General features: G+C 38.3%; 1 protein-coding gene across 6 annotated transcripts; it reads left to right on the plus strand.

Moving 5' to 3' along the window:
* brd4 (bromodomain containing 4) lies at positions 1-25867 on the plus strand. 6 transcript variants are annotated; one of them, XM_032588356.1, is made up of 20 exons: positions 79-144; positions 947-1030; positions 13791-14172; positions 14959-15096; positions 15193-15328; positions 15419-15759; positions 15888-16271; positions 16365-16493; positions 16633-16863; positions 16958-17184; positions 17950-18281; positions 18360-18455; positions 18631-19020; positions 20500-21288; positions 21383-21489; positions 21581-21731; positions 21831-21961; positions 22054-22256; positions 23047-23311; positions 23405-25867. In XM_032588356.1, the coding sequence occupies exons 2-20, from the start codon at positions 1005-1007 to the stop codon at positions 23471-23473; spliced, it is 4527 nt and encodes a 1508-aa protein (XP_032444247.1). In that variant the 5' UTR covers positions 79-144; positions 947-1004; the 3' UTR covers positions 23474-25867. The 6 variants fall into 6 exon arrangements, with proteins under 6 accessions (XP_032444248.1, XP_032444247.1, XP_032444245.1 ...); XM_032588357.1 differs by lacking the exon at positions 947-1030 and having other exon boundaries at positions 1-144; XM_032588354.1 differs by lacking the exons at positions 79-144; positions 947-1030 and adding an exon at positions 5767-6400 and having other exon boundaries at positions 21831-21955.
* Positions 25868-27387: the final 1520 nt, after the last annotated feature.

Consider the following 27387-nt stretch of genomic DNA (forward strand, 5'->3'; position numbering starts at 1 on the left):
CAGCAAAGTTTATTTCCAGTGTGCAGCACACAGTCTTTACGTCCTCAAGCAAGGACTTTTACGCGTGACGTCATCCATAACGAGAGGTGTTCAGGATCCTCGGAGAGAAAGGTCCCGCGCGCCCTGGCAACCTGAGAAACACAGGTAAATGCCGTTGTTTACGACACTGTTTTGCCAGTCATTATGCTTCAGGAATCCGAGCAAATAGAGGGCAAGAGATGCGGTAACAGTGATGTCAATGCCTCGCCGGCAGTAAAGATGCCCGGCGCCCACAGATACCGTTCTCTTGCTCGGCGGCCTGTTCTGAGTAGCTAGCTTGCTAGCTAAAGCTAGTTTTGCAGTTGTCTGTCAAAAGACACAATAACCGCACCTAAAACGTTCATCTGCCTGACACCTATTGCCTGTTTCACCCACGGATAGTGACAATTACTCTTCAATTCGCCCAACGAATGTCTGTGCGAGTACTGTCTAGAGGAGCCTAACGCTTGTTTTCCCATCGACTGTCTTGTGTTATGGGAGACGGTGACGCCGTCACGGTGATGGTGGCGCACACTCAGACGAACCCTTTGGCTAAGAATACATCTAATTGTTCAATTAGCTAACACGCTATATATTTGTCTGAAATGTTGAATGCCAAAGCATTAAACGCGGATGCTATCGTTGTTTTTCTGTTTTACTATGGATGGCATTGGTGTCTATTACGAAACCCGAGCAGTAGTGGCCTAACATTTGGGACCTGGCTCTTCGACGGTGGTCGCTTGGTAGCAGTTATTATCTTATAATTTGTCGCTTTGAATCAGTCTAATGATTTCCAGCATCTCAAACACCTGTGATTTTGGTCAAACTATTAAGATTACTGAGACAAACACAAAGGAATAGGTTTTCCTTATTGGCTTTAAGACTAGTCTTGTTGTGGCCAGTTATAGCTTTCGTTTTCCTCCCGCAGGAGATCTACATGATTTTCTAACCTGAAACGAATGTTTCTGTTTTTGTAAAGATAATGGATGGTACAGTTGACATACCAAAATGTGTAAGTATACGATTTTATAATAGCCAGTAGCTCACCTACAATCACATGCCAGTACAAAGCTCATTTCTTGCCTGAAGGTACAAGCTACAGAAGTTGTTGAAGACTCTACCATTATGCTTACTGTAAACTTTACTCTATTGTATTATGTGGTACTGAGGCTTGTATTGCCATTTGAATGTTGTAAAGCTATAGTTGAGTCTAGAAGTTATCAATCAGGTATGGAAGGTGTTACTCTGTACATCTCGTCTCATGTAAATAAAAGAATTAAGAATAAATAAAAGAATAAAAATTAAGACAGCAAGCAGTTTTTTAGCAATCAGTGCTTTAGACAGCTTAGACCAAGTTTTGCACTGAATCATTTCCTAGTCACATTGTTAATGTGACTAAGGATGCAGTTATTAGTCACATTAACCGCATTAGATTTTTCTTGGCAAAATTAAGCCTTCACATTTTAGAACTGTAAACACAAGCTCGATCAATTACACGAAAAAGCAAGTTGGTAGAATGTCAAGAAGCTTTTGCTTTCCTTTTAATCAATTGTTGTTGTTTTTTTCATGCCCTGTATTTGAGGCCTCTTATTTCATTTATTTGTTACCGTGACATAATCTTGGGCTGTGTTTTTTTTATTATCCTTCAAAATTAATGACTGATATTAGTTTATTACTCAAAATGTTATTCAGCTTCTCTATTGAACTGTATTGTTTATACACAGTATACAGTCCCCTTGCCCTTTATTTTTTCTTTTGAACTCTGCTGCTGATAGTATTTGCAAGCCTCATGCTAACCATTATTGTCGATAGAATAGACCCTGTTTATCACAGAGGTTTGAATCTAAATGTAAATTAATTTTGAGATTGTATTGTCAGCAACATCAATGTCTGCAATATCACAATTGCAAAAGACTATTTTTATTGTGGTTGCTGAAAACATGTTATATTTTTAAATGTTCTGCCTGCCAATAATGTTTCTCATCTGGTAGAGAAACTGTCAATGCACTCGATGCCCACACTCGATGTGTATTTTTAGTTGCCATGATGTTAAAGCACACCAGAAGTGGTAAGACGTGATGAAGGAAAATGGGGACAAAAATATGAAAATATAGTCATCACAGAATTCATCACAATATCAGTTTTTCTTAATGTATATTCAGATTTTGTGTTTAAAATCTGAAGAAGGTTTTATTGTCCACTACATTTCTTGCAGTAATTGTGCATTTCTGTGGCTATATACTATTCAAATTCAGTGCCTATCAAATCAAAAGATGAGCAGACAACTTACATTGTACTAAAACTGAGAAAATGTTTCATCCCTTAAATATGCCCCAGTTTAATTTGATGCTATGACATTTCTTCTATGTTGTTCAGCTAGCTCTATTATTTTGACAATGGAGCCACTGCAGTGTAAAGAGTATGAAAGATTTGCAGCAGTTGTGACAAAATCAGCTGCATATTTTCTTGAAAGTTTTGATTTCGATTTCTCCATACCTTCTGAAATTGTTACTGTACTTTCTGCTGTCAAATTCACCGATTGCAAAGATGTGAAAAAGCCTTATATTAGGTTCAATAAGGCCATCTTTTATTGCAGTATGATAATTTCACTATAAAAAATTAAGGAAAAGCCATTCTTTTGCTCAAGCACAGTTTATCAATGAGTGGAAAATATCACACATTAAGATTTATTTTTTACTTAAGATTATTGGCACCGCTTATGTTAATACTGTGTGGAACCACTGTTTGCCAGCAGATACCTCTATTTTACAGCGTTGCAACATGCACATAGGTGTCTTTCATCATTTTTTCTCCACTAAATCCTGATTGCTCTGATTCTTGTGTCTTCTCATAAGCAATCTTCTCTTTTGTTCAACCCCTTGGCTTTGAATATTTTTTAACCTCCTTTTCCATTATCATTACTTGTGTGTCAGGACAAGTGAGCTTACGTCCAGATTTAGCTGTCACAGATTCCTTTGTTTTAAAATGTGAAATTATTTCTGTGAATGTAGGAAGTTGTGGATTGCTAAAGGTTCCCAAATACTTTGATTTATCTAAAAAGTCAAGCATGAATTGGTAGAATGATTTGATTGCATTTATGTTGTACGGAGTGTTGTGAGTGCATTTTAAATATATGATTTTATTTAAAATAACTATATATCAACATGGGAGTTTTTCCCATGGGAGTGCTTTCCAGATAAATTTACATCAGTTCAAAGCTGGAATTTCTGAATAGCATGATATTCAGGGACTACATAAAAAAGCTGAGTTTAATGTAAAGTTTTTAAAATATCTACCATATCTTACCATACCATGAAGTTCAATAATTGTAGAAATTCCTCCAGTCACTAGAGAATCTTCCTCTACTCCAGTTGTTGTATAGATTGGATGCTGACTGATACCCCACTACTTTTTTTTTTAGCTTCGCTCTTACGTTTGTAGCTTTTTGTCAGTTCACTGTTTGATTCAATCACCATGAAGATGGCTGTGACTGAAGTAACATCAATCCCCACCTGTTTGTTTGACAAAAACTGATTAAATACTACAGAAAAATAAAATACAAAATACACTAAAAATTATTTGCAAAATCTCTGGGCAACGAGAGGTTTTAGTGTTCTGTGCATTTTAACTAAACAAACTACTGACCTTATCCACAAGTTAATGAGGGAAGCATCTCTCACTAGTACATCTGCCAGTTCTACATTACATCTTTATAAAGTCCAGGGTTTACCCCAGAAAACCTGCTAAGTGTGGTGGTAGAGGTGGTAGGGCAGTAAACCACTGTGTTTTGTTTCGGTTTGTTTTTTTGTCTAAAAGTGTTAAAAGTTGACAGGAAATTTTAAAATATGCACAAAACTATTGGTAATACTTAAACAATTATCTCTCTGTGTTTGGGTGGTGGCTTATTTACATAAATTTGTTCACTTTCATTTTAGAGTTTAAAAATGATAGTACTGGGGCCTCAATAACATCCAGTAATTACCAAAGTATATGTAAAGTGTTAAAATGTCCAGGGATTAGTATTTCTGTAATTTTCATTAATGACTATATTCACTTACTATGCTATAGAGAATATATTTTTACTGTCCCTTAATAAACTCATAATGCTTAACCACATAAGTCAAATATTTAGAAAGTACAGTACAGCTGGGATATTTTACTTAATAAAGAGTGGTAAGTGTGTTTTCACCCTTAATCTCATGGCTGTCTCATTACAGTTTTTCATTGCAACATCAAACGCACAAGCCACAAAGCTAATTGTTACATAAGTCGATCGTACTGGAAGGTGTCACTACAGAGCTTGGAGTCTTAAGAGGAGTAACAGAGGTGGGTTGACTTGGCCCCACCCGTTTCCTCAGTCCTTTCAGAAAGCTTGAGGCTGGTACTTTAAGTGATTTTAATACTGATTATTTAAAAATACCTTGATCACAAACTTGAATTGAGACTCGAGTTCGGAAAGCAGTATTTTTATGAGTTTGCCCAATTCTACATTGCAGGTGCTCTTATTTTATTTTTGAGCTCATACAAGAGAATCATTGATCCACATGGACATGAGAAATCACAGTAAATCAGAAATTGCTGTGCTGCAGAAAATATAGAAAGGATGCAGTTATTCCCATTATGCAAAGCATAATAAACTCCACAAATCCTGTCATTTTCCCCCTCTGTCTGTTATTTTATTTATTTTTTTTGTTAATTTACTTCGACGACAACCCCTTGAGATGTAGCATCTCGTTTTCAAGGGGGTTCTTACCACATTGCTTTTATGCAAAGTAATGTGGTAAGAACCCCCTTGCATGTTCTCAGATACACATTGCTTTTATATAAAGCAATGTGTATCTGAGAACATGCAGTTTGCCTTGTGCTTTAATAAAAATGTTTTTAGTTTTGATCAATGGAAAAGAAAATGTGTTGTTTTTTTTTTTTATTGTTTTTACATGCCAAAGCCACTCAGGTATACTGTTTGATTCGAAGCACTGGCTAGTTGATTTGTGTAATAAATAGTATGCCCTTTTATTTGCTCCAGAAGTGATATTAATTGTTGGAAGAAAAACGCATGGTACATACTTTATTTCAGCAGGAGCTATTAATAATGTAATAGACTGGAATATGTTACAAATAATGAAATTACAAAACTTGTATATAGGAGCTGAGAATGGATATAAAAATAATGTAAGAGCTGACATTGATTGCTCTCTTAAATAAAAGATCTATAAAAGAGCATAGGTCTTATTTGTGTTTTTTTTGGTTTGTTTTTCTACTTTTCTGAGTGGTTCAAAGTGGTTTGAAAAAATAAAATCTATCTTTTGTTGCACATTATTTTGCAGATGTGGAAATTTAGATCTATAACTACAGCATACTTCATCACTAATGATTATTACAAATTGAACTTTGTTTTTTTTCTGTAGTTATTATAAATGGATATTTTTGCATTGGAATAACTCAAGACATAATATGAATGGTTGATATAGAAAGGTTGGAGTTCAGAAAAGGGCTTCCTTAATTTGGAAGTGGAAGTTATAAACAATATAATTTAAAGCGAAGTGTGTCTGGGGGTGGGGCCTATTGAAATGGACAGAGAAAAAAAAACAAGAAGGGGGTGGGGTGTTGAAGGTGTAACTCAGAATGAGAGAGAGGAAGAAACTCAAGCTATTGATGGGGACAGAGGGGAGGGGTGGAATGAGCAAGAGCGTAGGAGAGAGGGAGGGCTGTGTGGGCAGAGGCTTGCTGAATGAGGAAGCGGTAGAGCCATTTTTACTGTTGAGTAACTGCATGCTGGTCTAGCAGTGCGAGAGAGAGGGTGAACGAGAGGTAAAGGAATAAAGTGCGAACCCAGGATCTTATTAGAACTCTCTTTCTGGTCCTATCGTCTTTGTACACCTCTTGCTTGTTGCTTGTTTTCACTTTTTTGGGGAGGCCCCAGAGAGGACACACAATGGAGCGAAGAGCCTGTGGCAACTGGGCTGTTGTACTGCTGAGAGGGGGATGGGGTAGAGAGAGGACCGGTTCACACAGCTAACAGAGCCTGCTGGCTGTAGGTTTCCAACAGCCTCTCCTTCCTGCCTGGACATACTCTTTCCAGACTGGCTTCTTTCCTGGAACAACCACTCTTAAACTCTTCCTGGTCTACATTCAGGATTACTCACCATGTCTTGTGGGATTTTAGAACACATAACTGAGCCAGAGGAATGAATGGTTTTGGAATAACCAAAAAGAAAAAATAACTTCTTTCCAATTCATATGTGGCCTCTTTGGTTTCTGTTTCTGTTTGGTGGAATTGATAAATGGATTACAAGATGCACTCCAAGTCGAATGATTTGCTGGATTTTCAACAATTGGATGCCCTTCTGGAAAAAATTGCACATTCAGTCTCTGTGAAAAGGTAATGTTTCGTGGTGACACTCACCAACAAACCTTTAAGATATGTAATAGTCATAATTTATTTGCTAATGAAACAATTGAATAACAAGAGAAGATAAAATGTAGAGTTAGTACAGGGTGTTTTTTTTATGTACTTAAAAAAAACTGGCCCAATTTGAAGTAGATCTTCAGTGTTGAGTTGAGAACAGCATCATCAAAACTTTAAGTCAAAAGCTTAAAACCTGGGTGGTGGTGCGTGGGTTTAAAGCATGGCCTTGTGCATATTAGTATTAGGAATATCTCCTGCTTCCTGGAATGGTTCGACTTGCTTATCCTAAACAGCTGGAAGTTTAACTATAAAGAGTGAGCTTGATTCTTGTCTCTTCCTGTTAGTTTCATGACTCATGTGTTGCCTATTTGAGTTGGTGTGTGACCTCATGGATTGACGCATTTAGTGAACGCTTGTAGCCAACACAAGGGGAACTTCTTTTAAGTTTGTAACTTTACACTAACAAAAGACCTAATGTTAGATAAAATCATATTTGTGTGAAGCATGGCATAGAGGAAAATAATTGCATTCACGCGCAGGCTAATCATGACCTAAAGTAACAGAAAAAGGTATCAATTTGCAACCAAAAGTGGAATCATACAAGTAAACGCACATATAAAATATTTTGTGGCCGATTTCCAGTCACTAATTTATTAAAGCTCCTAAATGGAGCACTTAATTGCTCCATTTGAAGCCATTTGAAAATTGAGCAATGAGCTCAATATTAATGGTAAAATGAGCAATGAGCAGTCATAAAGTACTGTAAAATTAGGTTATGAGACTGTATTTATACAGATAAAATCAAGCTGAGTTCCAGCATATCTCTTTACTACAAAGAAAATCTGTAGGTTTTTTTTGTAATAAAAGCCTTTTGCGGCCTAGCCATTGAAATCCACCATGATTTTTTATAGTAGAACCAGAGATGACCGCAAATTGTATGTGACGCAGGGATGAATGTATTAGATAACTCTGCAGTTAAACATGATTTTATTTTATTTTCTAAAAAGACACAATGACTGTTCACATTTTGAACTATCTTTACCATCTCATATTACAGTTTTGCAATTACAATAATTATAGCCTAGAAGGTGGATAATTGTGGCATCTGGCTCAAATTCCTGTTGTGCAACCTGAAGAAACAGTCAACATGCCTCTGAAGAAAATTAAGTATATTACCTTCCACCCTTTGTGCTCACTGTCAATTTTAAACACCTCTGTGATGCCAGAAGTAGCTACCTTTCAGTTTTCTTCCCATTGTAACAATTTCCATACATTTTAGACCAGTAGTCCTCAACCCTGGTCCTTAAAGTCTGGATCAGTTCCAGCCAAGCTGGGAGTGTCTCCACTGCAGTCTGCGCCCTAATATTTTGGGCGTAAATATGGGCAGGAACGTGGAAACATAGCCAGGCCGTGAGCTTTGGCTGTTGCTCCAATTGGATGATTGCCGTTTGCAGCAACACTCAGCAACAGAGAACTTGAGGTTGAGGTTTAGATGGGCTCAAACAAACCCAGATATTCGTTTTGTTTTAAAGACAAACAGTGTCAACTAATTAAAATAAAACTTAAAATGATGTTACATCTCCATCCTCCATCTGGATGTTATCAAGGCTGACTCTAATAAACCTTGATATTTCACTTTGTCTTCTAGAAATTTTTTGCTGACTGAAACTTAATGAAAACGGTTGCGATTAACTGATTAGTTTGCTATACGGGCAGATCTATTTACATTGTGGTGCTTAATTTTTTCAACATGTGCAACCTTTGGACTTAGATTATGCAGGCAAATAATATATACACAGACTTTATTGAAAAGCAATACGCAGTCAAATAATAACATGCACATAGGCAAACTCATGTAAGGTTGTTCAGGTGTTTTACACCAGCCAATGAAAAACTATAGCTTTGACAAAACACTGACCAGTCCTGCACTGTTTCTCACGTCTTTATTTTGTTTCAGTTCTTCCAAGATATGTGCTTCTTGCAGGGCTGCAAAATCGCAGTCATTCAGCTTCAAAGGTTAACTTGTGTGTTTCTGGCGTTGCCTATGGTTACATTCCTCCACACTCAACAGCAGACGCCAGGCCCGCCGGTCCACTGTGGTGGATGAGCTGTTATTTGGAGTTTGTAAGGTCCAGCCTTTGTTCATTTAATGAAGGCTGGGCCAATTAACATTTGCAGTCTGTTGTCAGTCTAATTGCTTGTCCTGTCTTGTATTATCCTTGAAGTGGGAATAAACAGAGGAGGATCTAATAATAGAGACAAATTGGGCTTGGGCAGACTGGGGCAGAACTGGTCAAAGCCACACCTGTGGACAAGGGTCTTTAGATGTATCCTTACTCCAGGACACCTGATTCAAATGTGGCTCTGTATGTAGAGTAGTTGCCTTGTGATTGGAAAGTTGTAGGTTTGATTTCAGCTTCCTCCTGTCACATGTTGATGTACTTAACCCCGAGTTGCCTACTGATTTGCGTATCGGTGTATAAATGTGTGTGCGTTGGCTGAATGTGACTCTTGTGTAAATTGGTTTGATCCATCAGGATCAGAGACACAGGAAATCAATCAGTGTCAATCACTAGTGGATTTGATGATGCCATATATCCATTATCTAGGGGGCTGGTCCCTATTTCCAGCAGTCAATGGGTGAGAGGGGGGGGTACAGCCTGGAAAGGTCACCAGTTCATTGTAAGGCAACACAGAGACAAACAGGACAAGGCAAGCAAACATTCACATACATTCACACCTAAGGAGAATTTAGAGAGACAAATTTACCGAATAGTCATGTTTTTAGACTGTGGGAGGAAGCCAGAATGCCCAGAGAGAACCTACTCATGCACCGGCTGGACATAGAAACTCCATGCAAAAAGACCCCAGGCTGAGACTTGAACCCAAGACCTTCTTGCAAGACAACAGTGCTACCAACTGTGCCACTGTGCAGCTCCGATTTGATGATATATCACTCCTATTAAGTAACAGTCCACCAACCAAAGTTTTTTGGAGTATTAGACAAAACATGAGCAACACTTATTTTTTTTCAGGCCCTCTTGAAAATGATTTTAAAGAACAAAAAATTAGGTGTCCTTGACTGGTCAAAATAATATTTGGCAAAAAAAATAACCAATTCTGTTGCCTAATAAACATCTTGTGCTCTTTTCTTCCTTGTAGAAACCACACCAAAGTGGCATTGCGTCTAAAAATAAACGTGGTCTATACAGATTGCACTACATATTTTTTGACATGACCAGGTCTCTAGTACATAGTGTATTTAATGTCAGATAAAGCCAAAGTGTAATTGTTTGTGAAAAATAATGAGTAGGTAATAGGGATGCAAGTTATCGATTCAGTTGAACTAGAGTTGTTAGTCGATCGATAAGATCAATCGATTAATTGATGAAGGATAATTTTTCATACTATGCTGAACCATACCTTTTTATTTTAGCTCCTTTTAAGCAGGCAGTTACCGTGGTTCTTAAAGGAGTTTTAAAACTTCATTCCATAAAGTGCATTAACCCTCAAATTCAATCATGCTTATTGGCACTATGACTTTTTCAATCATGTTAAAATGTTTTCTGCTTTATGCCCTCACCCACTCTTTTTTTCTGTCATTGCATCCTCACCTTTGCAGCACATATGTAATTTGGAGTAAGGCTGCCATGCAGTCTGCCTTAGTGCATGGCAGACTGCATTAGAAAAATTTGTTCCAAAGGAACCAATTTTAATTTAATAAACCATCAAGCAACAGTTAATTGCAAGTTGATTCACTGTTTGCATCCCTAGTGCGTACTAATACATTTCTTTATATTTCATTTCCTTTCTTCATACCACTCTTTCCTTTTATGATTTTGAATAAAAAAATATTGTCATCAGTTGGCTTATGACTAACATCACATTTCTTTCTCATTGATTCTGTGCCCATCCCTTAGATTCATGTGTTATGTCATACATACGTAGGTTATGCTTCACGCTTTTTCTGCCCTCTTAGGCAATATCTTGTATGAAATGAAAAATAAGAATCCGTTAAAATTATACATAATTATTAAACAAATCTTAATGATGTGTTGAAATAACAGCCGTGTTGATAGTTTTGGCATTTGTATTATGAATCTGTTTAGAATAACTTAACAATAAAGTTGACTGTTCTGTCCATTTGGCTGTCTTTGTTCAGTCTTAAACGATGATTTGGCTAACATCAGGTTCTGTCTTCCTTTGTTTTAGTGTTTGAAACCCTGAGTGTTTCTAGCATTTTACAGGTTTTACCTTATTTGGAAAAAGTTGATGAAGCGCAGATTTGCGCTTCATCTCTAAGGTCATATTTTGAGATACTGTGATTTATATATCATTGCTTTAAAACATAAAATAGACTCATTAATGGCAATGTCTCAATATTATTTATTATATTGTTTCCAACTGTTTTAGAACAGTATGTGCCCACAAACTCCTTGAAATGATCATAGAGAAAACATTAGTCATGGTTTATTTTGAATAAAAACTAATTCCTGAGTAGTTCCTAAAGTCTGTCCAAACCAAGTGCTCCTGTACGTAACTTGCAGATGTCTGATGTGATTTTAGAGACACAAAAATAATCTTGGTTAAGTAGGAGAAGCTCAAAGATATTAAAATTCATTGAACCCTCTTGAGCTAAGCAAACAGACAGTAGCCGTTTGCTTCTAGAAAAAATGTCAAGTGTTAGAGAACAGAACCAGAGATTTTTCATAAATTTAGCACTTTAAAACAGTCGCTATGTAGAGCCAATAAACTAAACAACTACAGTTTCACCAAAGATTATGTTTTTTGCCATTTAAAGAACCTTAAAGGTGCACATTAATGAGAAGTGTTTGTTTTGCATTTCTGTTTTGTGGTTCAAATTTTTAGCACAGATCTGGTTAAAATAAACCAACAAATAATTCAACAAAGAGGAAGGATATATCAATTAGTTTTATTACTTTTATCAATCAATATAATCAATCATTAATGTATTTAGCAAGGAAAGACAGACCTCCAAAAAGGACTTTTGTGATTTTTATTAGTATTTCTGTTGGTTTAAGATTAAAGAAAAGATCTCGAGCTCAATGTTTGGTTGTTCATTACTTCAGATTGTTGTAAGTTCATAAGCATTTTTGTTTTCAGAGCTGGTGGTGCAGATTTTTTTTTAATGTATTCTGTTATCTTACGTTTTTTTTGACATTTATTTCCCTGTTATTTGTATCTGGTTCTTTTCGGAATCTCAGAGATTGTTTGAGTGTGGAGAAGGCTTAAATGTGTGTCTTAGGGACCAATATGCTAAATCAGTAATCAATTTATGATCACATTAGCCTTCTGACTTGAAATGCCTTAGGATTGTTACCTCTACATCTTATGGTTTTGAACAGTTTTGCCGTTGTTCTTCCAAATTATATCTTTTTAGGGCTGCAAAAATATAAACATTTGTTTGTTATTATTATCCAATATTTTTGCTGTTTTGGCTGATAATATTTACTGATGTTTTATATATTTTGCTACCCTTTAGACACAGTGGAAAAAACATCCACAATGTTGACGACGTTTCTCTGCTTTAGTTTAATTCCCTGCAATCCTGCATTGTATCACTAATTGTCACATGACCAAACAAACGCCACATGGTTTACATCCTCCTTTCCATCTTCCATAAACACAAATGGCAGCAGGAAGAAACTAAACGCTGTTTGTTAACATCAGCCCAGTTTTAGTTATTGGATACCAATATGTGAAAAAATTACTAACATTAGCCAATACTAATGTTGATGCAGACATATTGTTCATTTCTGCTGTTTTTTATTAGAAAAAAAGGTGCAAATTTTGCGTTTCACTTTTGGTCTCTATTCTAAAGACTAAAAATATATTCCAGTGCAAATAAAGCAAGGACTGAAAGCCTCAGTAAAATCAATAGCTTGTTAACTGACAAAAAGTGTGGGTATCGGCGTGAATAAGCAGAGTGGTGTATTGTTACCATTGCCCAATTAATTATTTATATCTCTGCTTCTAGATAAAACACAGGCCATCATTGTGATTCTTAGTGAAATCTGCAGATCTACAGTTTTGCCTGAATTTAAACCTTATATCTTCACATGGACGATTAATGGTTTGTTTTTACAGACGGCAGTTGTTGCCTCCTTTCAAGTTAGGCATGTATTCTGAAGACGCATGTAAAACCAGATTTCCCGGTGTGAGGTCTTCACCCCCACCCTAATACTCAAGCCACCTTCCTGTCTCCTCAGAAAACATTCCACAGTAGCCGACAGTGATCTATGCCCCGGTCAAAGGTCAACGCTTTTTTTAGGTTTGAGAAAAACATAAGACCGGAAGCATGAGGAAGTGAACCTCTTGACTGATTAGTTTTAGTTGTGTTGTTACACTTTGCCAGTGGGTTATCTGGTGTAGTTTGAATGTACATATTTGATTTATCTTATTAACCGGTCAAGTGAGGGGAATCTCTTGACAACTACAATTAAAATTTGAGATTTTAATTAAATTTGCTTGCATTGATTTGTTTGCAGTTGCTTGCTGATGCGACTTTCTTCACTTTGTGTCATATATGTAAGCCACATTTGTTCTGTAATCCCATCTTACCATTACATCTTATGTGCTCTGTGATTTCAACCCACGCACACAGATATACACACCCCAGTGTCAGGTTGGGATGTATCAGCTGATTGAACATGTAAAGAACATATGCAAATCATGAATTGAAAGGATGATCTTAAAGGGCCTTTGATTTATTGGATTTTCATTATGCATTAGGCCATTTTCAAAGTTGCCATTTAATTTGTGTTAGGTGTACAATGGGTAATTTTTTTAACAATAATAAATTCTTACATATCTGTTTGGTCCAGGAAAAAGAAAAAGAGCAATAAGAAGTAAAGCAGCTCATCAGTGCTTTCCAAGATAACAGGAACAAAGATGGTTTCTTAAAGATGTTAGCCAGTGTTTGTTTTGACCCAAATTTCCTGATCATATCTATAATTTCATCAACTTGTGCTAAAGATTTTCGGTGAAAACAGGGATGTATCTGTTCTTATTTTTATCAGTTTGCTTTTCAGTGAAAGGTTAACTGAATCTTTACATGGATAAAATAACAAAAAAAAATTATCTTTTCTCGCTTTACTGAATTAATCAAAGTTTTAGGTAAGAGTTGTGGCTTTTATATTTGGTACACCTTTAGGTACATATCTGTTATTGACTGTCTCTTATAACTCTGTTGCTGGCAGTGTAAAACCTCTTTGTTTCAGTTGTATCAGTTGTCCTTTGTTTACTTTAGGAAAAAAAATATTTATTGAAGTCTGTGCTATATCTTTGAGTATTTTGATGGCTGTAACATATTAATGACAGTTCAACGCTTTATTTTTTCCAGAGATTCCAGTGAGGAGTGCAATGGGATCAGTGGTACTCTGTCAGTGGAGTCTGTGCCGGGGCCAAGACTGAACTGGTGTTCTGCCAGCACCACTACCTCTGCCCCTACTCTCGCTCCAGCTCCCGTTCTGGGACCTGAGCCCACGCCTAACCCTGTCAGAATGGGAGACGGCCTGGATACTGCGCAGATGTCGGGCAGCAGCCAGGGGCAGGCTCAGCAAACGGGCAATCCTCCAGCCCCAGAGTTCTTCAGTCCTAGCAGGGCGAAACGCCAGACCAACCAGCTGCAGTACCTACTAAAAGTTGTGGTAAAATCCCTATGGAAGCACCAGTATGCCTGGCCTTTTCATTCACCAGTGGATGCCATTAAACTTAACCTGCCTGTGAGTACAACCTGCTCTTTTTTGTTGCATAACCATAACAAGTAAAGAAACAACTGTTAAAGCACATTTTTAAGTCCCTCATATCTTCATCATTAGGTTGCTTAAAATTTTCCATTAGGGGATTATTAGCAAGATTTATGTCAGAAAAAATGCATTTTATTCGTTCAACTTGAGGGAATTGGCTAGTGCTTTTATCGTCCCATTTAAGAACATCTGTGCACTGTTTCTGTAAGTAAAATTATATAATTACTACTATAAAATAGTATTATTTGAAATATTAATCTTCCTTAAGACTTTCAAGGAATACAATCCCAATGCACATCAAGTAATCTCAAGGCATTTAAAAAGACAAACAGGTTAGGTTCATATCCGATTCAAACCACGTTTGTTGATTATGTAATGTGTCATTTGTTTATTTCGGAGATTACCATCACTTTTTAGGAAGTGTGAGAATCTGGTCATGCGCTAATCATGTTCACTCATAAATATAGAAAATCTAATGCTGCTTAGTGGCACAGAGTTCAGCAATTCAAGGACTGGTTTTGGTCAGCTCTCTGGGAAATGTATGTTGAAATAACTTATATTTGCTACCCTAGATTTGGTGTAAAAATCCAAAATAAGTTGAATCAGTAATTTGTAAATAAATTATAAATTAAATCAGTTTAGTTTGTGACATGTAGATGCTACAAGTTTTGGTGGAAATGTTATAATAGCCTTACCATATCAATTACATAATGTTGCAATTTAAGAAATTGTTGTTCTCACATTTTTCAAATTTTTTTCTAGGATTACTACTCTATAATTAAAACACCTATGGACATGGGAACAATCAAAAAAAGACTTGAGAATAGCTACTACTGGAATGCCCAAGAATGTATTCAGGACTTCAACACGATGTTTACCAACTGCTATATATACAACAAGGTAACATAGTTGCACACAAGAGCCATGGTTGCTATGAAATACAAATGTTTCTGATGTCTTTCCACTTTTGCTGAGGATGTTTTTCCTGTTCAACAGCCTGGCGATGACATAGTTTTAATGGCTGAAGCTCTAGAGAAGGCTTTCCTTCAAAAAGTTGCAGAGATGCCTCAAGAAGAAATAGAGATCCCGGTCATGACAGGAAAGGGACGTGGCCGAGGCCGGAGAGAAGGTGGTATGTGATTTGCTTGCTTATACCTTGCTCCTAATGAGCAATCTTCTACGAAACAGAATAACAATTCAAGCGCCTTGTTCTGTCACCAAGGTTTAAACTTGAAACCAGGCACCATCATTGATTCGTCATCCACGACTCCACAAACGCGTGGCCTGTCAAACCTTCCAGCAGCTCCGCAGTCTCTAGGACCAATGCAGGCCCCATCTGTGCTACCTCCACATCCTTCAATCCAGGCTCTGCCCTCCCTTGTGCCCCAGACGTTACCCAGCCTTCCGCCACAGCTCGGAGCGCCATACACCATGGTTCAGCCAGACTGTGTTCCTCAAGTTCCTATCATGACTTCTGTGCCTCTCCCCACTCAGACCTCTCTTCCCCCAGTACCGATTCAGAACACTGCCCCTATGCTGCAGAGCCCTATAACTATGACCAAAGTAAGTTTGATGAATGAATGCTTTGCTTAGCACATTTGTTACAAATGTTTGTTTAGAGTGTGCCATAAATATTTGGTTTTGAAGTCTGAGTATATGATTTTCTCTTCTTCTTTTTTTTTCCACATCAGCAAAAAAAGAGCCAAAAAAGGAAAGCGGACACTACAACACCAACAGCAAATGACCAGCTGAGTGAGTCTTCACCTGCAGAATCTAAATCTGGGAAGACGTTACCCAGAAGAGAGAGTAGCCGACCACCGAAACTGTTAAAGAAGGAGGCTCCGGACTCTCAGCATCACATAGGTATGGTAACCGGTCTCAGTGGACCAAGTGGAGGTCTTAGCCCCAAACCACAGGATCAGCTAGGTTACTGCGCTGGTCTAGTTAGAGATATGCTATCCAAGAAACACGCTGCTTACGCCTGGCCGTTTTATAAACCCGTTGATGTGGATGCACTGGGACTACACGACTATCACGACATCATCAAACATCCAATGGACCTCAGTACCATCAAGGTTTGTTAAATGCATGATTATTAAAAAAAATCTCCAAAATATGACGAGTGCATTTTGTGACATGCCAAGTAAAATCCTTGATACATTTGCTAGGCCAAATTGGAAACAAAGCAATACCGAGATCCCCAGGAGTTTGCTGCTGATGTAAGGTTAATGTTTTCCAACTGCTACAAATATAACCCACCAGACCACGAAGTAGTATCCATGGCACGAAAGTTGCAGGTACATAAAGGTTATCAGTGTTTGTTGAGTGGAGGAATGATATAATTTTAATACATTCTTGATTAATTTAGTCATTTCTGTTGTTTTTTAGTATGCAAGCTACATGATTATTTCCTATATGATTCATTTGATTTTATAGGACGTGTTTGAGATGCGCTTTGCCAAGATGCCAGACGAACCTGAGAGCAAGCCAGTGGTTTCTGCCCAAACTCCTACACTTCACCATCCTGCCCCGGTGAAACCCCAACCCCATTTGGCACACATTCACACATCTTCAGACAGCTCCAGTGACTCATCCTCTGAGTCTGAGTCTTCCACTGATGACTCTGAAGAGGAAAGAGCTCAGCGGTTAGCAGAGCTCCAGGAGCAGGTCAGTGATCAAAGGAAACTCCAGACGAAGGCAGAGCTGTTACTCAGCTCTTGTAAAACTTTGTTTAAAAATGGTTCCTTTTTTCCACAAACAGCTGAAGGCTGTCCACGAGCAGCTGGCTGCCCTGTCGCAACCACAACCCAGCAAACCAAAGAGAAAAGAGAAGGAGAAGAAAGAGAAGAAAAAAGATAAGCATAAGAAGAAAGGCAGCATTCCAAACCATGTAGACGAGATCCAGGACCCCCCACCTGTTCCACAGCTGCCCAAGAAAACTAAGACCACAAACAATAACAAAGATGTGGTTACTAAGAAGAAACCCAGGTAGATTTATCAATGTTTAAGACCAAAACCACTTTTGTCCACTTTGATTTTTCTTTCTTCTCTTGCCTTCTGCTGTAAATCTCATCATGTTTTTATTATTGTTTTATATATACATCTCTGGAAAAAATTAGGAGACCACTTAAAATTAACCGTTTCACTGATTTTACTTTTTATAGGTATATGTTTGAGTAAAATGAACATTGTTCTTTTATTCTATGAACTACTGACAACATGTCTCTGATATTCCAAGCAAAAATTTTGTGTTAATTTGCGGAACATGGGAAATGGTCAAAATAACAAAAAAGATGCAGCGCTTTCAGACGTTAAATAATGCAAAGAAAACAAGCTCATATTCATTTAGAAACAACAACACTAATGTTTTAACTCAGGAAGAGTTCAGAAATCAATATTTGGTGGAATAACCATGAGGTTTTCAATCGTAGAGCCACATTAAAACTCAAAACATACTGATGCTGATTGTATTTTATTTAACTTACTGATTTCTGTGTATGAATTACTTCAGTTGTATCGTCCTTCAAGCAGCTTAGGTCATGATGCATCATCATGTTTTATACAAAATTTCAGTTTGTCCAACAGTTCCTCTTTATGCATCTGTGTGAATTTATACAGCATTTTCTGCTGTTTTCAACATAGTAAACAAGCATTGCCTATTTTTAACAGAAAAAAATATTATGTGCACTTTTAGGTTAGTGAAAAGTACATTTCTTATCTGGTAAACTCTTTTTGTTTTGTTTCCCCCTATAGTAAAAAGGAGGTATTGAAAAATAGTCACCCACCCAGTCTGCAGCATGTTCCCAACCTGGAGGACGATCTTGGAACAACTGGACCACCGGTCCCAGGGGAGAAATGCAAGCCCATGACTTACGAAGAGAAGAGGCAGCTAAGCCTGGACATTAACAAGCTTCCTGGTGACAAGCTTGGCCGTGTAGTACATATCATTCAGTCGAGGGAACCCTCGCTCAAAAACTCGAATCCTGATGAGATTGAGATCGATTTTGAGACACTGAAGCCTTCAACTCTACGTGAACTGGAGAGATATGTGTCATCCTGCCTCAAGAAAAAGAAACGGGTTCCACGTAAGATGCTGTGTGTGAATAAATTTATATTATGGTGTTGCATCCACAAAAGTAATTAACACAAAGTTGTTTTTGTAGCTGAGAAAACCGTTGAGTCAGTGGCTCCCTCCAAAAAGACAATATCTTCTTCTGAAAGCAGTGGCTCAAGCTCAGACAGTGAAGCTGAGGGATCAGGTGGGTTCTGCTCAATTGCCATTTCAAGTTCCCACGATACCACACCTTTCTGTAGAAAATCCCTGTTTTTTTCTACAAAGCACATTTAAAAGAATGTGTGTTTAACCAAAGTCCAGCACAGTACTAAAACAGATCAAACAGAAAAAGAGATTAAACTTCTTTTTTTTCCCCCCAGGAATGATAAAGCAGCCGAAGAAGAAGAGCCAATCTGTGAAAGAGGGGAAGAAGATGCATCCCCATGTCCAGACGGGCTCTGCTCAGACTGGGTTTCAGTCCCAAGCTGTTGTCTCTCAGGCCAGCAGTCAGATGAAGCAGCAGCACCAACCGTCTCCTGCAGGTTTTATGCCTCCTCAACCCGTCGCTGCTCTGGAGTCGTCCCACTTGCTAGAAAGCTACGAGCCTCTGCCTCCGTTCAGCCAGCCGATCATGCATATGCCCCACCACACTGGCAATTCTTCCCCTCCACCTCCGCATATAAACGCTCATTCTGCTGGATCAGTGTCCCCTGAAACGCACCCATTCCTCAACCAGCATCCGGTCCTCCCGTCTCCAGGTAAGGATGCATGTAGGTACTTTGATTTTATTGCTCTATTTTTATTTATTTTTTGTTATTAAAAGTGTGAGAGTGCCATCTCCAGCATCTCTCCGGTTCACATAAGGTTATATGTGCACTGAATGTCTGGATAAATAGTGCAGATGAATACGTATGTAAATGTTTTAAATATCATGATAGCATTGAGGGCAAGAAGACAGAGATTTGAGAAAAATACTAGACATTATTGTTTCTATTTAATAATCTTGTTTTGAAGTAATTCTATTCCATCTTGTGCCTGGTTGATGTTTTTTTTAACCGAAAGTCTGTCAGACACAAACCTGCAGATAGTATATTGTGTGTACACCGACTTCATTCTAATTTTATTTTCTATCTACAGAGCCTATTGTAAAGTATATTTACTCATGCAGACAAAATTGTTGTTATCCTTCGGTTTATGACTGAAAAAAACCCACAATGGTCACTGAAATAACTGTAAACTGACAAAAGTCCTTCTAAAGAAACAATGACTGAAAACTAACCAGTGAAAATCAGACATTGCCTTTGAGGTGTGGGAACAGGGGAACAGAATCATACAAAAAAAACTAATGAAATGGGTCAGGAACAGAAAGGAGGACACTTTTTCAACCTTTTGAGGCAATCAAATTATTTTTTTAACTGTCAATTCCTTGTTTCTCTATGGCCACAGTGTTCTTTTCTTTGTATGTTTAATTTTTTGCATCTGTGAACATGAAGCTCCAGCCTCAGATGTTGCTGTGGGGTTTTTTTTGTCCTGGTTAAATAGTCTGGTTGCTCTTGGAGTAACTTTGGTTGATTGGTCTCTTCCACTCCTGCATGTTCTCTCCAGTTTTGCCTCATTTCAGTTTGCTGGCCAAAGTTTTCAAAATGGCTTTGTAACACTTTTCAGACCGTCCAAACTTTTCCATGATGATCATTGGCTTGTGAAATTGAGTTTTTCTTTCTGTAAAATTAAATTTTATTGCAGTTAATTTATGACTTTATAAAGGGAGTCAATAACTTTTTCAGAGAACCAGGTTTATTTGGATATTTTATTTTTCCCTGATGAATAAAATCATAATTTGAAAACACTTTTTTTGTATTTACTCGGGTTATCTTTGACTGATATTGAAATTGTTTCAATGATTAGTAAAATGTGACAATAGAAACAAGAACAGATGAAATCTGTAAGGGGAAATACACAATTTCACAACAATATATATAGAGAAAAAAATGATTTTAATAGCTTTTAAAATATATTGTTGTACAATAACTCATATGTTTTGGATTCTTCAGGATGATTTACAAACATAAATAAATCAAAATTCAAGCACATTAAAGACACTTTGATAAGGGTCATTTCAAATCAGAATCGGATTAAAGTGAATTATTCATGGATAACATATTTACTGTGATGTTTGAACAATTGATTCTGGCTTTTTGGGGGTTTTTTTTGCTTCTTGTTAACTATGTGAATCTTTTGTTCAACCCCAGCTCTACACAGTTCGATGCCTCAGCAGCCGTCACGGCCGAGTCACAAAGCAGCGCCTCTTCATCCAAAACCGCCCCAGCAGCAGCAGCAGCCAGCACCACCTCAGCAGCAGCAGCCAGCTCTACAGCAGCAGCCGCAGCTTCAGCCGGCCCCCCCACCGCAGCATCAGCTCCCCCCTCAGATCCTCCACACTCACCAAACCCTGCACCAAAGGCCCATGTCACCCCCCACCCTCACCCCTCAAGGTTTGCTATCTTCCCAGCCTCCCCAGATGCTGTTGGAAGACGACGAAGAGCCGGGGTCAACTACACCTATGAACCAAGTGCAGTTATTCCTACAGCAGTTCCAGCCGGCCCGTCAGCCGCAGCAATCCATGCAGTCGCACCAGGCGCCGGTTCGGCAGCAGCCGCCGCAGCAGCAGCTGCAGCAGCTGGGACAGACTTCTCTCCTGCAGACAGCGACAATGCAGGGACAGTCGCAGCTCTCCGCACAGACTTCGCTGCCTCCTCCACAGCTTTCTGTTCCCTCTCAAGCCCAGCCCACTGCATCACATCAGGCCCCACCCCCTCAGATTACCCTACACCAGGCCCGCCACCTGCAAAACGCTCAACACCAACAGCAGCAAGCGCAGCAGCATCAACTGAACTACCAGCAGGGTCCGGGACTCGCTGGTCAGTCCCAGGCGTCGCAACACAACATCTCAATGCCCTCCAACAAACCACAGCAGATCATCCAGCAGCAGCAGGAGCAGCCCTCCCCTCGGCCATCCAAACCTGACCCATACAATACTGGTAGGTGTGAGAAAACGATGCAAAAAAACCCAACTATTAGCTGTTTCTAAATGCCAAAACTGCTTGGTTATCATATCTGTTGCTTCCTTGACAGGCCACATAAGAGATAACCCATCTCCTCTCATGATGCATTCCCCACAAATCCCCCAGTTTCCTCCCGTCTCTCACCCATCCCCACCTCACAACATGCAACCCAAAAAGGTAAGACGTTTACAGAGACCAGACAAAGTATTTCTATAGATGGGTGCAAACGCCAGGAGCACTGACCTTGGATTATTCTTTCGTCATGCAGCAGAGGGCCTCTGGAAGCCAAGTTGTGGTTAAAGAGGAAAAACTTCCTCCGTCACCAGTGATGAGAGGAGAGCAGTTTAACTCTGCGATGAGAGCAGAGCATCACAAACATCCAGAAATCAAGCCCAGTCAGACCGGCCAGAGTCAACAGAGTGAGAACTCCACACTTTTTATTTTACTCTGTATGAAAAACGCTTGAAATAATGCACGGCCTGAGATGCTGACAAAGCTCGTATGAATGTCTTGGGCAGATTTAAAATCTGTGGATAGTTCACGGCCCGTCATCCGTTCCTCTGAGCCCAGCGGGCCACCTCCCATCCTGCAGGAAAAGGAGAAATTCAAGCAGGAGCCCAAGACCTCTATAGCTCCCAAAAAGGTACAGGTGGGTAAGAGGATCCGTTTCTGGACTTGTTGTAAATCTGAATATTTGCCTTGAGCAGCACTGCTAATAAGTCTCCATGTTTACGTTCTCAGGACGTGAAATTCAAAAACATGGGCTCATGGGCAAGCCTGGCACAAAAGTCAACGTCTACAACACAATCTGCTGTGAAGTCATCGAGTGACAGCTTCGAGCAGTTCCGCCGTGCGGCCCGGGAGAAAGAGGAGAGGGAGAAGGCCCTGAAAGCCCAGGCAGAGGCGGAGAAAGACCGGCTGCGTAAAGAGCAGGACAAACAACGGTAAAACAAGAAAACACACAAGGCAGATAGCTACATTCACCTGGTGGGTGGATGTGGAAACTAATCTGTAAATCACGCTCAGAAAGTTTATGAAAGAAAACCGATTGAGCCCACAAAGACCAGCAACTTTAATAGAAAAACCAACTCTTCAATTTTGAAATATTGCTATAAGTGCCTCCTTATACAGTACAGACCAAAAGTTTGGACACACTTTCTCATTGAATTCAATGAGAAAGTGTGTCCAAAAGTTTGGACACACCTTCTCAGCAATTAATGTTCTTAATTGCTGATCGCAATTAAGAACATTTCTTAATTGCGATCAGCAAGATTGTTATTGCACAAAAAAGTTGCTGTCGAAATGTTTTAGGGGAGATTTATAATACTTTATTACTGCTCATCAGTAAACAATAAAAAAATCTACTGACAAGCTATTAAAAATGTTCATGTGAAGGCAATTTTTTTGTTTTTGGTGAGATTGAGTTCATCTTTATCTTATGATCTAAAATGACACAAATGATCCAGACTTCTAGAGGAAAATAAATGCAACAAAAGAGTTTATTCAGATGCTGTGGTATTAACATAGACATTCTGCTTTATGGCAACACTAATATTTGTGCTTTAAGATTTTTTTTATTATAAAAAAAACTTTAAAAAACTTATTTTAAAAGATGTGGAACACTTTTTCTCCCCCAATAAGACGCGAAACTTCACACAAGATGTGCATTTAATGGCATTTATTCATCTTTTATGCATCTGTTGATTGCAAATTCCTTGTCTGAACGCCTTACAGAGGGCGGGATGAAGAGGACGTCATCGAGCCTCCTCCCAGAAGAGTGCATGAGGAGCCTCGTGGCCGCCTCGAGCCGCAGCACATCCAAGCCCCTTCTCAGCAACAACCGCAGCAGGTGCAGCAGGTGCAGCAGGAATCCCAGCCGGCTGCCATCCAGCAGTCTCCTCAACCCGCCACTCCGCCTCAGCCCTCCACACAGAACTCACTAGATCAACAGAGGGAACTAGCACGCCGAAGGGAACAGGAGAGGCGGAGGAGGGAGGTGGTAAGCCAACGCTCGTTTACTCTCTACATCACATGCAAAAGAAAAAAAAAAAACGCTGATTTGAAATGCTGAGTTCTTCTTTTCTTTCTACAGATGGCAGCAACTATTGATATGAATTTTCAAAGTGACTTAATGGCTATCTTTGAGGAGAACTTGTTTTGAGAAAATGAGGACAGCAGAATGAACTGCAAGAGAAGGAGAAGAAAAAAGCGAATGAATGCCTCAAGCATCCTCTTGAATAAAATCATGGCAACAATGCAGCGCAGACCGCTCCACAGACTTAATGCATACACAACCAGCCCTGTTGAGACTGAAAACAAACGCTGGCTGGACAAGTGGTTACGGCTCACTTTGGCCCCATTGGCTGAACACATGGAGGGGACTCTTATTGTTTTGGATGTCATTTTCTTGGAATCTAGCATTGCTTGCCTGATCTCTAGTTGTGGAGAAAAAAAGGAACCCTTTTTTTTTTTTTGGCACAGTTGCCTTTGTCAGACTTGATTCTCTCACTGTGTGTTGGCACAACAATACTGCAGGAGTAAAGACATCCCAGTCCTGGAGATGGTGAAAATGCTCTGAATTACTGACAGACTGCGCAGAAGTATTTTGAAACTGCCAGATGTCTAAAATTGTGAAGAAATGTGTCTTTTTTGTTGTTTATTTTGTCATTAGTGAACTGTTGTTTTTTTTTCTTCTTTTTTTATATTTGGTGGGGAAGGGGTGGGAGCAACTTCCATACTGTAAATCATGTATATTTCTCAGCAGAGAAGGTACAGTTTGCCTTACATCTCTTTCCTAAATAGATAAGTATGTTGTATGGCCTGCACACATGGACAAACCAATAACACTTACAGACAAAAACCAGAAGCCGTGCAGATGTTTTTTTCCGTCATCTAGGATCTACTGTAAAAAAATATTTTCTTATGCTTCAAAAACTGTTTATTTTGGATCTGTCTGCTTTTCCACCTGGGTTCTCCTTGCGCCAATACACTCCACCACCTATGCCAAACAACTCAATATCTTTTATGTTAAATAACTTCTCTAAGCATTGTAGGTAGATAGCGGGCAAAAAACTGAATATATGCATTATCATAGCTCCAGTGAGTATTTATCAAAGAAAAGATCAATTTTCATCTTGTATTTGTCATTTAAAAACTACAAAAACTAGCTACCAGAAGAGTTTAAGAGCCAGTTGTTTCTGAGCTTTAGTTGGGTTTCACTGCAAGTGTCGTTATATTTGTTTTCCTATCAGATATTGATGTTCGGCTGTTCACAACAGTCACTACTGGATTGGATAAGCCTCTTGCGTTGCCTTTGAGGATTCTGTTGTGACTAAAATCAGTGCTTAACATTAGAAAGATACAATTAAGGAAGAAGAAACGATTTCATCTTTTCTAGCTAACAGTTAAAACAAGTTAGTAAAAAACTGTTAATGGGACCAGATGAAGCTCCCGCTTTCAATCATCTTCCAATTCACAACAGGCACTCTTGACAGCGTTTAAAAAAAAAACACGATCAACCAGAAATGTCAAAACAAGAAAAAAAAAAAGTTGAAAATGGTTTGGATTTCTATCTTTGTTCTTGTTTGATAATAGTGGATGTAAGTTCTAATTCTGTTCCTGGAGACATTTTGGAGCTGGGCTAAAATCTGAACATATGTTGTCCTCTCTATTTGTCTCTTAAAGTGTATTTTTTTTTCTCCAGTGCCTGTATTGTATTGCAATTCTTGTTGGCTTATATTACACTTTGAGGGGACTTAGAAAGTGGCACATCAGGAGTGGGAGGTTTAATATTTAAAACGGGAGGGAGATTTTTTTTGGAGAGTTTGTGTTTTTAAAAAAAAATGAGAAAAAAAAGGTAAAGACAGCATTTTATATTTTACCTGTTGTCAATATTCTGGTTTTAAAATTTAGTTTTAGCTGGGCATCTTTAAGTGTAAACATCTGACAACTACTTTCGCATTTTGTTCTCTCAGCAGATTTTAGCTAGATGTGTTTCAGCGTTTCCACATTAGCGTTTTCAGTCTGGTCTGTAAGTTTGATTGTGTAAATTTGAGCGACTGCGTGAATGTGTGAGGTTTTTTTTTTTTCCACTGTGTGACGCGACGAGGCATGTTCCCAGATATGTAGATAAATGTTCTGTTGATGAAGACTAAAAAGATGAGCAGGAAAGGTTTAGTGCTTAATTCACTTTGGGTTTTTTTTATTTCAAGGCCACCATGTATGAATATATAATGTTATTATTAGACCTGTTTCAAAAGTGTTAAGAAAAATACTTTCATTCCATTTTATCCTTTTGTTTTCCACGATAACTGTTGGACATAATGTGCCATGAGTTCTACAGAGAATGTGCTGAAATGCAGCTCAGCCCAGAATTTGCTTTATTCAGGTATTTTAATTTTTGTGTTGCATTTGTTCTATTTTGGGGGGTTGTTATAACATTTTCCTCAGTTTTGTTTGGTATGTGAGTGGTCTCTTGAGGTCTCTGAATACGTATGTAATGATCATTGAATAAACTCATCTGTTTTATAGAAAATAAAACAGAGAAAGTGTCTGTTTTAATGTTGCAACTCACTCTTGATTTGTAGGTGAAGAAATATGTTGCTTCTCAGTTGTAGAGCTGGTCAATTTTAAGTTGGCTCTTTCTACAAATAAACCAAAATGCAGCACTTTGTAATATTAATACACAATACATCATATTTTGTCATTTTACAACCACAGACATATATGAGTTTTATTTGGGTGTTATGTGATGGAGCAACACAACGTAGTGCAGACAGGTAGTGAATACTTGAATTTCGCATGCTTTTACAAATAAAACTCAGAAAAGTGTGGCCAGACTGCTTTACTTTGACAACCCTAGATAAAATCTAGTGTAGTCATACAATATTTTTCAAAGGTACTCATTTGTAAATAAGTTTATCTTTGCAGTTGTTCTGCAAAGGCCTCAGGTTACAAGCTACAACTCAGAGATGCCGTGGCAAGGTTGAAACAGAGTTAGGCTATAAAACAAAATGCAAAGCTTTGAGCATCTCTTTGAACACTTTAGTCCATTATCTGAAAGTGAAAATTATGGCGCAAAAAAAAAATAAAAATCTGGCTGTAAAAATTTGCTTTTTACAGCAAGTGAAAAAAGCAACTTTATTGGTGAAAAACAATTAGTTATAAGTTATAATAAGACAATAATTTCTCACTTACTGATTTATCTTTAGGCAAAAAAGGCATTTGTGATTCATACTCCCCTCTAGTTGATTTTAATAGCTAGATAGTATTAGTGATAGCATTTCCCCAGATGTTTATGAAAATTACGGACAGCTATTTTTGCAATCAAAACTGCCCTCTTGTGGTTATTCCGGGTAATTACAAGATATGAAGAGACAAGCATGCGTTAGTAAGACGTTAAAGTACCACTTCCTTAATGTGTTTCAAAAATAATAATAATAAAAAAAATCAGTTTAACATTCATAAAAAAATGTGTTAGACTGAAATTATTAACTAATCTCAGTAAAGAGCTTATGAACCTGATTGTGACGGCTCCTTAAACCAGGGTCAATGAAGCAGTTTTTTTTATGGTGTCAGCTATAATGATGGTTGCTTACAAACAATTTTAAGTGTTCATTTTCGATTGTCATACAAAATAAATTATCATTAGGCATTAGCTTGCTCATGCCTGAAAGCGGAACAAAAACACAATAACTCATGCAAACAGATATTCATTGGCTAAACATTGCATTTTACTTTTATGTATATAAAGAATAACATTATTTTGAAACCTAAAAATTAAGGTAGCAAGATTGGGATTTTATTGGTGGTCTTATCTATCAGAAGTGAGCCTGCAGTCTCTGACTTTATACTGAACTCCGTTGCCCTCTTGTGGCCATATTGATATACTACATCACCAAAAATCAGGGGCTGCGTTTCTAGTGGGATATCAATTGTTCAATAACCGTTGTTTTACCCAAGCATTTATCTGAAGTGACTCAGTTGCTTGCTTGCTTTTGGGTGTTTATTTGAGTTTAAAACGCTGTAACACACGCTGAAATCAAAAGGCCAAATATGTGTACATATTCTTATCAC

This window comes from Xiphophorus hellerii, chromosome 16, assembly GCF_003331165.1.
Source record: "Xiphophorus hellerii strain 12219 chromosome 16, Xiphophorus_hellerii-4.1, whole genome shotgun sequence".
Lineage (NCBI taxonomy): Eukaryota > Metazoa > Chordata > Actinopteri > Cyprinodontiformes > Poeciliidae > Xiphophorus > Xiphophorus hellerii.